The sequence below is a fragment of the Neodothiora populina genome (genome assembly GCF_041146345.1).
Source record: "Neodothiora populina strain CPC 39397 chromosome Unknown canker_contig_5, whole genome shotgun sequence".
In the NCBI taxonomy this organism is placed as follows: domain Eukaryota; kingdom Fungi; phylum Ascomycota; class Dothideomycetes; order Dothideales; family Dothioraceae; genus Neodothiora; species Neodothiora populina.
The window spans coordinates 1,856,796-1,867,981 of record NW_027191405.1 but is presented as its reverse complement, the minus strand read 5'-3'; the positions used below and the strand labels follow the sequence as shown (position 1 = coordinate 1,867,981).

The window sequence follows — 11,186 nt, the reverse complement described above, 5'->3', positions numbered from 1 at the left end:
TCAAGTATCAGATGCGGCAAGCTGTGTTACTAATTACTGCACGAGGTGCTGGCTTCATGTGCGCTTATATCTGAACACTGTGCGCCGAGAGCTGTGCGACGCCGGGCGCGAGTGTTGCTCTTCGATATGGCGATTGTGGACGACTCACAGCACTTTTGATCAATGTCCGAGTGGATTCTTTCTCTAGTCCCGTCTCACATGCGCGTAAGGCATCTAGGTGGTTTCTCTGGAGCGAGGTAGAACAGGGCGCGCTACTCCCCCGAGCAACGTCGATCGCTTTATTGCAAAATGTGGAGAGGGCTTGATTGACTTGAAGCGTTCCTGGCACTAGGATCTTATACAATTATTAGAAATCTACCTCATCAAGACCACTCTGTCCTGATTAATTCACGACTCTCACGTCGCTGGACTCGCAACCCTATACTATTGTTTCGTAAGATTCGAATATCGTATGTGATATGGTACCCTATACTTTCTATGCTACTCGTTGCTGTGAAGCCATGCGCACATGTATGCATGCGGTAGCTTCGCAGACCCCCTCACCAATACTTCTCGCCTTCTTCTGCGCCACGGCAGGAGATCTGGCTTGACGACATAGACTCCAGTCCATATATCGACCGCATAGTTATGTCGGTATCCAGTTTGGGGCTGCGTTGAGGGGACAGCGGCGATCGAGAGTGCCCCCTGGAAGAGTGACTTCAAGTCTTCTCTTCGTCTTCTTTGTGAAGACTCTCGATGCTTTGAGCTGTTGCGTGGTGACATGATTATTGATGTTGACATGCTGTCATGTCCGACGGACTGTTATATGTGGATAGAAGAGTGATTTCATGTTCATCGCTTTCCTTTGCGCTTCTTGAACACCACCGGTGGTTCCGAGGCCTCTGCTTGTTGCTTCAGCGGGTCACTGGCCTGGTTGATGTCTGGAACGGCGTCAAGTGCAGATTCTCCTGAGGGTTCCTCTTTCTTGAGCGCCGCGACGGAATCTCCTGTAACATTTGGTGTTGGATCTGATGTGATGTTGTCTTCCTGTTTGATTGCGTCCGACATATCTTCAGACTTGATTGCAGGCTTCTTGTTCAGTGCACCGCTCAGCAAGGCATCCAGATCTTCTTCCTTGGCTTTCTTGTTGGGATAAGTCTTGAACTTGGAGCCCCATCCTTTTCTAGCGACCTCTTCTGCCTCCAACTCGTCTTCGTCCAACTTTCGTTTCTTGACACCGAACGCAGTCGATTCTTTCGAGTCGAGATCGTCGTCGTCTTCTGATTTGATTATGGCGGGTTTGTGGTAGATGGGCGTCTCGGATACTGTGGTCCACTCTCCTCCGACGGCCATCTCTTTCCTGTATGCCTCAGGCACAGCGATGCCCATGGCAGCCAACTGTCCCATCTGCCGCTTGCGCTCCTCGATGCTCGCTTTGGGAGGTGGGGCAGCGGCGGCGCCCGTGGCGGAGCGTGTGGTGGTGGTCGGCTTGGAGCCCGGCTGCGCAGCGCTTGAGCTTGAGCTTGAGCTTGAACCTGCATTTCCGCCGACTAAGCCATTGAGCCTCGCGACCTCGGCTCTGGCTCTCTCTTTGTCGCGCTCCTCGCGCTCGGTGTTCTTGTGGAGGTTCCGCAGGGATCGCTGGATGCCGGACTGATGCTTCGGGGTGGCTTCGTGCGACTTTCTCTCTAGGTTCGTGTCTCGCACGAAAGTGCTGCAGAACTTGCACCAGTACTTTGGAGTCGACTTCCAGTATTCCGACATGGCTTAGAGGTGTGAGCTGGACGAAAACATGGGACGGCATGCTTGCGAAAGAAGAATGGAAGCTATAATAATGTATAAGATGGCGATGACTTCAGATGTGATGGTCCGAGCTCACCTCCGTGTTTTGGCCGCCGTGATGGCTGATTACGGGTCTGAGATGCGATGCGTCGAACATGAGTCAGTCGGTCACAATAATGAGTGATGGCTACCTTACAACACAGTACTTTAGATAATCATGATCTCAATCGCTATAATCAGATTCCATCAGGCATGGATATGTTGGTGGACTGCTGCATTCATAGTAGAGAGTGACCAATACCTTGGTGACTACCTACCGGTTCCCTCAGAATAGGCAGGCGTCCGTCTCCACACTTTAGAAGTAGGAAGGTACAAGTACGATACTAGGTAATTACCTAAGGTAGGTAGCTGGTGCCACCCTTGGCGTCTGCGAGGTGCAGCATTCCATCATCTCTCCATCTCTCCTTCACTACTGTCCATTCAACCACATCTACCCATCGTCGAGAACCATGGCTCCGACATTGACGGCAGCCACTCTGGCGACAATGGAGCACAACATGGGCAGTGTCCTGCGCAGCTCCCGCCGCACTCCCTCTCGCCGCTCACTGGCAGTGCTGGCCAACAGCAGACACAACTCCAGACGACCCTTTACGAGCTCGCCATCGTCGCCCCTGTCTGCGCCCTTCTCGTCTTCGTCAATGAGTGGCAGCGGCCCTCCGGTGTCGTACTTTCAGAAGCCATCCCTACCCGCAAACACCATCGTCAAGTTTGTGCCTCAGCAGACAGCATGGATCGTCGAGCGCATGGGCAAGTTCCACAGGATCCTGCAACCGGGTCTGGCTCTTCTCATGCCTGTCATCGACCGCATCGCCTACGTCAAGTCTCTCAAAGAAGTCGCCCTCGAGATCCCCTCGCAGTCCGCCATCACCGCCGACAACGTCACTCTCGAGCTCGACGGAGTCCTCTACACTCGTGTCTTCGACCCTTACAAGGCCTCGTATGGTGTCGAGGATGCCGAATACGCCATTTCTCAGCTCGCCCAGACCACGATGCGCAGCGAGATTGGCCAGCTTTCTCTCGACCACGTGTTGAAGGAGCGCGCCGCTTTGAACACAAACATCACAGCCGCCATCAACGAAGCAGCGCAGGACTGGGGTGTCACCTGTCTCAGATATGAGATCAGAGACATCCATGCTCCCGCCGGCGTCGTCGAGGCCATGCATCGACAAGTCACTGCCGAAAGAAGCAAAAGAGCGGAGATCTTGGAGTCTGAGGGTCAGAGACAGAGCGCCATCAACATCGCCGAGGGAAGAAAACAGAGCGTCATCCTGGCCTCCGAGGCTCTCAAGGCCGAGCAGATCAACACGGCATCTGGTGAGGCCGAGGCCATCCTGCTCAAGGCCACCGCCACCGCCCGAGGAATCGACGCTGTCGCCCAGACCATTGCCACCCGCGGAGCCAGCGCAAACGCCGCCGTGTCGCTGAGTGTCGCGGAGAAGTACGTCGATGCCTTTGCGAACCTAGCCAAGGAGGGCACCTCGGTCGTCGTTCCTGGTAACGTCGGCGACATTGGCGGCATGATCGCCACCGCAATGGGTGTCTATGGCAAAGTGTCGGAGAGCCAGGCGAGGACGCTGACCACCAAGGTTGGCTCCTCTGACTCAAAGCAACAAAACGAGCAATCAGAACCTCAGTCCAAGGATAGCGTCACCCAGAGCGTCCTGGACAGCTTCGAGGAGACCAAGAACAAGCGATGAGGGGTTTCCGTCTCGTGATCTGACTTGTTGATCGAAACACTCTTGTGCATCGATGCGAAGATCCTCGGCCTGTACCATCAAATTCCAGCATTTGTTTCTGCTTCTCATATTGCAGCGCTTCGTACGTTATTGCCAGCAGAAGAGAAAGAGCACGGCACAACCAAGCGTCGATTTATGGATCAATCGCCCCAGAGGAAGCAAAGAGCAGAAGAAAAATGAAAGAAAAAAGAATCATCTCCGCACGTATATCATGCTGTATGTATGAAATTAGAAAAGACCCCAACTTTCACATGTATCTACCTTATCTCACCTTAGCATTTCCCTGTGGGCGACTACCCATTTTTCTTCCGGTAAACGTACTTTTGCATCTCCTTTTTCTATGTTGGTCAAGTCGTCACATGTCTTGTGTAGCAGACCGAGGTTTGCTTCGTCCCAGGTCTTCCTCTTTCTCATATCCCACACCATTTCTACGGAGCATAAACTAGAACTCAACCCCCGATGGCCCCAATCTCCTCACTCATAATCACCATAGAAACGAGGGAAAGAACCTCAATCAACACCATTCCCGTTCGCTCACATTGCCTCGTCAAGCCATCATAACTCATCAATGCGCCGCTCAACCCTCGCAAGCCGATGCTCGACGACTTTGGTCCGATTCGCCATCTCGACATGTCTGCTCTCAAACGCCTTGAAGTCCTTGGTTATCTTCTCTATACTCAGACGGTCCTCGTTCTGGAAGCGGGCCAGGTCGTCGATGCGCGTTTCTGTTTCTGTCGCATGCTTGTCCTTTTCTGCCCCGGCGAGGCGGTGCGGTGCCGCTGTCGGGCTGACTTCTCGTTGCTTTTCCGTCCTTCGTCTTGAGAACAGCTGATACCGCTGCTGCTTCTGCTAACACTGCTTCTATTTCAATCCGCTGCGATTGCCAAACAGCTTCTCTTGCTGCAGATTCAGCTGCTGCAGCTGCAGCTTCGGTCCGCAGTGATTCCATCTCATCACTCATCCTCAGAAAGTCTTCTTGAAGACGCGCATATCTTGCCTTGAACCGCGCCACGGCAGCCTGCTCACTGTCCACTAGATCCGCTAGATTCGAGACCGCGCCGGAGAGGGTTTGTTGATTCGTGCGAGCTAGCAGAGTCGCGATGCTGGATGCGCTTGCGCCATTAGCATCTTTAGCACTGTCCTTCCTAGCACTATCGCTAGAGGTGACATTATCGCTCAGAGCAGGAATGAAAGATGGACCCGCCGCAGAATAGCCCATGGCGCTCCCAGCACCGCGTCCAGACATGCCTTCGAGAGGCGAGATGATGATGCCTGGTGCCGTCGCTGCTGTCTTCAAGGGAATTGTCGTTGCTAGGCTTGAAAGGCGGCGGATTGAGGGCGCTTTGGATGCCACATTCGGCACTGGTCTGGCCGATGTCGTCGAGAAGTCGGTAGACGTCAATGACGACGATAGGTCATCCATTATTGTGGCCGCGGTTACTTTCTCCCGTTCTCTATTCACTGAAATGGACGTGGAAAGAGGACGTGACACGAGATAGAGCAGGTTCAGGAGCTAGGTAGGTAAGCTATGATATCGTCCTGGCCGTCGGTCCAGACACCCCCGCCTGACAGGTTCGTTGGGAGTGTGTTGCTGATTCAGGGGCTTTCTTCGCCGTATACTAGGTAGGTACCTCAGGTAGGTAGACTCCACCACAAAAAGGAAGTCTTGTGCTGTTGGCTTTTTGTGCATTGCTCGTGCCTACTGTGTCAGAGTAACCTGTCCGAGGTGTCCTATATGCGTGTCGACAGGAAATAGTTTTTTCTGTCCTGCATCGAGACGTCATATCCTCCGACTCGGAACTCGGTCAAGCGCGTCTTCACACTCCCCTGGCTCTTGGGAGCAAACTTTTGTCTGTTGGCGCTCAGAGATGCTTCGATAATTACAAGGCTAAGGTAGGTGATTATGATACATATATCATGGCAAAATGCACAAAACACGATTCGGTCGTCGATGACAACTTATTCGAAACGCAGTCATATTTGGTCCTTGGCTGTCTTATTAGAGATCTATAATACATTCGCAACCAGCGACAGAATCATGGGGTAAGATTACAGCAAACAGCACTGTAAACCCTCTCATCGACCCGAGAACGTGCAGTTCCATGTCCGAGATAGGACCACTTCTCAGATACTCATTCTCCACTATTCCCAGCGAGAAAACTCTCGAGCATTCACTCTGCATCTAGTAACGCTCAGGCGCAGTCGAGCCTGCTGGTGGGGGTTGCTGAGCGAGGTACAGGTCGTCTCCGGGTCTGACTGCATAATCCCCAACACGTTTGTCCATATCGAGAACGTGGCCCAAGTGTTTGAAGACGCAGTAGACGTAGCGCTGGCCAGTAGCTCTCCTGACCGTCTGAAGAACGTCCCACATTTTCTGATGAGCTGCGATGTCGATTTCAATCGGTAGATTTATAGATGCTATTCTTTTTGTCAGTTTAGTCATGTATCAGAGAAGACAGATGACACTGACGGAATCGAATGTTCACCGGAAAGTCGACCCCACCATTTCCACCAATGTTTGAAACCTTTTCCAGCTGCTTGAGACGCCAGTCCATGTCTTCGAACCGCTCCTCGAAATTGATGACCTGAAGAATATTGAGGTCGTGCGGCTCAGTCGTAGTCTTGACAAGGTCATGAAGCTCCCGGACCGAGCATTTCTGGGCTTGTTTGACGGATTCCTGCGGAGTAGTCTGAGTGGATTTTAGTAGATTTCTCGCAACTGCTCTGGTTTGACGTGAAAGACAGCCTGCTGTACGCGGCAGCTAGATCTGCGGCAACGGTCTGATCACCGTGAGCCGTGAACGAGTCAGTCAAATTTGGGCTTACGCTACTATCTTCCATGGTTCGATCCATCTCATCCCGGTTTGTGGATACGCTGGCGCTAGCCTGGACCACGGAAGGCTGGCCCCTACTACTTTCGTCGTCGGAATCGAAACGTGGTTTGAAAGCGGCCAGGGGGTTGAATTGGGGAGGACTGATTTGAGGAGAACTTGACTCCTCCACGTTTGCTCCGGGTAACTCGGTCACTGCAGGACTGGTGATGGTGACTACATCCCGAGTGGCCGGACTGGGCGGCTTAGCAGCGTTCTCTACTCTCTTGCTGATGACCTGAGCGGCAAATCTGCGATGAGGTCCGGAAAGAGCCTTAGGAGACATGGCCGGTTCAGCTGGAGTCTTTGACTTTAGTGCGCCGAGATCATGACTGCTCATGCTGGTTGCAGACGTAGGTGCAGTATTTTCTTTCTCCTACAATAAGTCAGACAGAATCGTCACGGATGTCATACGCCACATCTTACATCGCTGCGAGGATAAGCGAAAGTCCACTGCTGAGCCTCAGGCTTCGAGGGGGCTTCGTGGGCATTCATCGGTTGAGCCAGAGTCTCAGGATCAGAGTCATGCTGTGAGCGAACAGGCCGAGGCGAGTGCAGACTCTGTGCCAAAGAGCCTGCCTTGTCGGACTCGTCACTTGAGCCGGGAAGGGTCCTCGGAGTAGTCGGCGAAGGCTGTTGTGCCGGCTCCCAGAGCTGTTTGAGAATACGCGTATCGTGCTCAGCATTCTCCTGGGCAACGTGGCTAGCAATCGTGTTTCCAGCAGAGACATTTCCCTCAGAACCCTTGAGCGAGTTCATGCGTTCAAAGAACGTGAGGGGTCCAGAGCTGGGGCGTGCCGCACTCATGGTCACCTTATACTGCGGGATGATACGATAGAATTTGGAGTGACGTGACTGAAGGTGGCGAGGGAACAAGTGAAAGAAGGTGAATAAGTGAGAAGGCGATGGCGCAAGAAGTCAGACAACAAAATCAGAGATACAGGTGTGTAGGTGCAGGCACATAAGCAGAATGGAGCACGAGAGAGCAAAGGAAAGGTAACCAACAATTGGAAGGCGCGTGAAACAAACTGTATCTCGATCAGGCAGTAACGTCCTTCAGTGCAGCGTCGCCGAGGATCTACTTGCACCAGTTTTCAAGCACCTCATTAACCTACTACAGAAAGCTACTTTGGTGTGCTATGTCCAAGAAACGGAGCCATTGTACGGCCTAGACAGTTTGGCATCACAAAGGCATATCTCCACTGTCATGTTCACAATTTTGGTCGAGTCTATTCAAAATCGATGAAAGGTTGAAGTTGACCAAGAGATTCTAAGCTTGACAAAGCCAGATCTCCGTACATTCACTCAAGTCTCCTCATACGCTTCGCAATATTGCTACTAGCATCGATGGAGCGAGAGATATACAATAATAAGAGAACGAATAAGTGTCGCAAGAGGTCTGAGTGATGTAGTGATATAGACGTTCAAAAAGCTCCCCACACGATGTAGTCTGCAGCACGAGTCATGGCCGGGACATGACGACATGCATGATCCACAGATGTTATAAACCTAAGTACCTAAGACACAAATACATTCTACAGAATAAGTGTTGTGTACGAAACAATTGTAACCTTCGCTTTGTTGTTGACCTAGCCCAAATGTCAGGGAACACCGGATGGGATATCTGGATTGTAAGATTGCCCCGCTCTCCCTTTGGTGCTCCCCTAAAGCCATCCAATTGGGGCTATCTGCTTACTCGTATACACTTCACCAGGCTGGAGCAGCAGCAGCTTTCACAGTAGATTTACTTGTTTATCCTTTGGACACACTCAAGACTCGCTGGCAGTCGCCTGATTATGCACGTCTCTTTGTAGACACATCGACCAATGCCGTGAACAAGCGGGCTTTGTTCCGTGGTTTATACCAAGGTGTAGGCAGTGTGATTATTGCCACACTACCATCTTGTGAGCATCATGTAAGCCCAATGCCGAGATGCTATGAGACACTGACCTTGTCCAGCAGGAGCGTTCTTCACGACGTACGAGGGCATCAAGTCGGCACTGACCAAACACAACCCGGTCCTGTCCGGCTCTACCCATCTCCTACCACAGCCATTCATCCACTCGGCGTCGTCGTCAATCGCAGAGCTCGTATCATGTGCCATCCTTACCCCGGCCGAAGTGATCAAGCAAAATGCGCAAATGGTCGACTCCAGCAAATCGACCAACGGCAACGCGACCTTGCAGACCCTGGCCAAGTTCAAGTCTAACCCACTAGCGCTCTGGCGAGGATATACAGCGCTGGCGGGCCGCAACCTACCCTTCACAGCCCTGCAGTTTCCCATGTTCGAGCGCTTGAAGGAGGCCATCAAGCAGCATAGAGACGACAAGGGCACGAGGACTAACACGACGTTCGAGGGCGGCTTCATCACGGCCATCAGTGCCGGGTCGGCGGGCAGTGTGGCGGCTGTCATCACGACGCCAGTCGACGTGATCAAGACGCGCATAATGCTCGGCGCAGCGGACAGCTCGCCCAAGGATCAGACTACTACTACCAGCAGCAACGTAATGTCATCATCATCATCGTTGAGCAAAGGCACTTCATCCTCAGGGATCGTCGACGCCATGGGCAAGAGCGCTCAAGCGGGCAAAGAAGGCCTGCAGAACGCCGTAGAGAATGCCTCGAAGTCTTCGCAGCAGCGACAAGGCAGCTGGGCGATTGCCAAAGAGATCATGCGTGATCAGGGCACGAAAGGGCTCTTCCGTGGAGGCGCGCTCAGAGCCGTGTGGACGATGGTCGGAAGTGGGTTGTATCTTGGCACCTATGAGACTGGAAGGGTGTATCTGGCGCGGAGGAACGGGGTCGTCTTGGACGAAGAGGACATTGTTTGAGGAAAGATACGATTTGGATCTCTGATGATGTGTATATAGCATGAATCGTGTGATGTTGTAGATGTTGTTGTGAGCGATCACAGGCTTGGAAATAGAGGAATCATGACTTCGATACTTTCGTATGCTATCAGGTGACGCCGGAGGTCCATCAAGGAGAACTGGCAGATTTCACCTGACCGTCGAGTGCGATGAGGGTATATGCAAGCTATGCACTTGAACTCGGCTTATCTGACTCCGCGGTCTCAGTATCTCGCATCAATTTCCTGTCCCTGCGTTCTTGATTGCGCATCATCTTCCGTTCCTTCCTTTCCTTCTCGGCCGTTTCCTTTTCGCGATCAATGAGCTCGACCATCTTCGCAGCCCAGGACTTATTCTTCTCGGCCTCGCGCAGCAAGGACTTGCCGACCTCTTTCAACGCGCGCTGGATCTCCGACTCCCACGAGGGCTCTCTCGCCCCTCCACTAACCAGCTTGCTCGTCGACGACTGTTCCTCTTCCTCCCCCGCCTGATCCCCATCCTCCTCGGCATCTCGCGCCTCCTGCAACTTCCGCTCAATCTCCCTATCCCACAGATCCTCGCCCTGAGCGACGCGCGCAGCCTCCATCAATTCCCACCGCCTATCATGTCTGCGCTGTCTCTGCACCACTCGGGCATGGATATACACCGACAGCGCATGCGACACAGGCTTCTGAGTGCGCAAGATCGGGATGCGATTCGCCGAGACCAGAACGGGGATGTTGCGCTTACCGCCTTTGAGTTGGGACAGCGGGCGGGGACGGGCGGCGAGGGCGCTGTTCTCCCATCCTGTCGCTAGGGGAGGACGAGATGCTGGCTTCTCGGTGGGTGCGGGCTGCGCGCGTGGAGGGGGTTTCGCCATGTGGGCTGGGAGTCGCGATATCAAGTCTGCGAGATACGACGTGCTTTCTTGACGACCTGTGGCCGAGAAGTGCAGATGGTCGAGTGCCTGTGAGATGGCAGAGTGGAATAGTCAGAGACGCAAGAGATATACATGGACCAAATCGAAGAGAAAGAGCAATATACCTCATGTCCGGCAGTGAAAGCATTCCTGAGCAGAACCGTGCTCTGCAAATTGGCATTGCTCCTGAATTTGTTCCGAATCACATTGCGCAGAGTCGAGCGGTGCTCACTGGCAACCTGTGCCGTATCGCATCGCACAAGGAGAGCTCGATACAGTGCGATTGCTGGTTATTCACGAAAGGTATATCAGTCCGTGGGTTCTTCGATGTTTGTAGCAAGAACGACGAAGAAGAAGTGAGAGTTATGAATTTACCGGCTATACGATGTGGCCCTGATTTACGAGGCGGGATGTACTTTGGCATAACATTCCATCGTGGTCGTCGTAGTTGCAGCTGTTCGATCAACAATTGTGGTTTTGGAGAAGATGGAGATGAATGTGCCAAGAGGAGTGGTTGATCACTAAAGCACTAAGCATACTGATGATCACTGACTTTTGTTAACCCAACTGAATTGGCGGTAGTATGAAAGTGATAGTATGAAACACGTCCATAAGCATGCATGATACTTGTTGGCATCACATCGCACGTTCATGTATTGTGTACTGTAAGCCACCGTGTGTTTCCTGGTACATCCTTGTGGCACTCCATATAGTGCTTTCCGAATTCACTCCAAATTGATGGGCGTCTTGCTGTGTGCTTGCTTCAACAATATAGTGACTGGAAAATAGACTGTGCCTGCTATAAAATGCTCGAGAGAAGCCATCTTGACTGCCTATGGTATAGATCCATATACAAACGTACGAATAAAAGGAACAAGGCAGGAAAAGGTAAAAGAATGCCGCCCGTTTTCCCACGGCCCCCAACCCATTTACGCCTGCGCTTGGTTCCCCTCGCTCCAATGCTATGCTATGCGGAATTATGACGATCTATCGATAGTAAAAAGAAAAAAAC

General features: G+C 52.4%; 5 protein-coding genes across 6 annotated transcripts; 2 read left to right on the top strand and 3 right to left on the bottom strand.

The window, feature by feature from the left end:
- Nucleotides 1-831: 831 nt before the first annotated feature.
- AAFC00_005623 (uncharacterized protein) lies at nucleotides 832-1,743 on the bottom strand (the record flags this gene model as incomplete). The annotated part of the gene is made up of 1 exon (XM_069345437.1): nucleotides 832-1,743. One exon carries the CDS (start codon nucleotides 1,741-1,743, stop codon nucleotides 832-834), a length of 912 nt encoding a protein of 303 aa, XP_069203264.1.
- Nucleotides 1,744-2,270: 527 nt separating this feature from the next.
- AAFC00_005622 (uncharacterized protein) lies at nucleotides 2,271-3,518 on the top strand (the record flags this gene model as incomplete). Of its 2 annotated transcripts, none has more annotated exons than XM_069345436.1 (1): nucleotides 2,271-3,518. In XM_069345436.1, the coding sequence occupies one exon, from the start codon at nucleotides 2,271-2,273 to the stop codon at nucleotides 3,516-3,518; it is 1,248 nt and encodes a 415-aa protein (XP_069203263.1). The 2 variants fall into 2 exon arrangements, with proteins under 2 accessions (XP_069203263.1, XP_069203262.1); XM_069345435.1 differs by having other exon boundaries at nucleotides 2,307-3,518.
- Nucleotides 3,519-6,188: 2,670 nt separating this feature from the next.
- Nucleotides 6,189-7,234, bottom strand: AAFC00_005621 (uncharacterized protein; the record flags this gene model as incomplete). The annotated part of the gene is made up of 2 exons (XM_069348618.1): nucleotides 6,189-6,803; nucleotides 6,854-7,234. The coding sequence occupies 2 exons, from the start codon at nucleotides 7,232-7,234 to the stop codon at nucleotides 6,189-6,191; spliced, it is 996 nt and encodes a 331-aa protein (XP_069203261.1).
- Nucleotides 7,235-8,025: 791 nt separating this feature from the next.
- AAFC00_005620 (uncharacterized protein) lies at nucleotides 8,026-9,258 on the top strand (the record flags this gene model as incomplete). Its single annotated transcript, XM_069345434.1, has 3 exons — nucleotides 8,026-8,058; nucleotides 8,142-8,331; nucleotides 8,387-9,258. The coding sequence occupies 3 exons, from the start codon at nucleotides 8,026-8,028 to the stop codon at nucleotides 9,256-9,258; spliced, it is 1,095 nt and encodes a 364-aa protein (XP_069203260.1).
- A 205-nt stretch (nucleotides 9,259-9,463) lies between these two features.
- Nucleotides 9,464-10,598, bottom strand: AAFC00_005619 (uncharacterized protein; the record flags this gene model as incomplete). Its single annotated transcript, XM_069345433.1, has 3 exons — nucleotides 9,464-10,222; nucleotides 10,300-10,460; nucleotides 10,550-10,598. The coding sequence occupies 3 exons, from the start codon at nucleotides 10,596-10,598 to the stop codon at nucleotides 9,464-9,466; spliced, it is 969 nt and encodes a 322-aa protein (XP_069203259.1).
- Nucleotides 10,599-11,186: the final 588 nt, after the last annotated feature.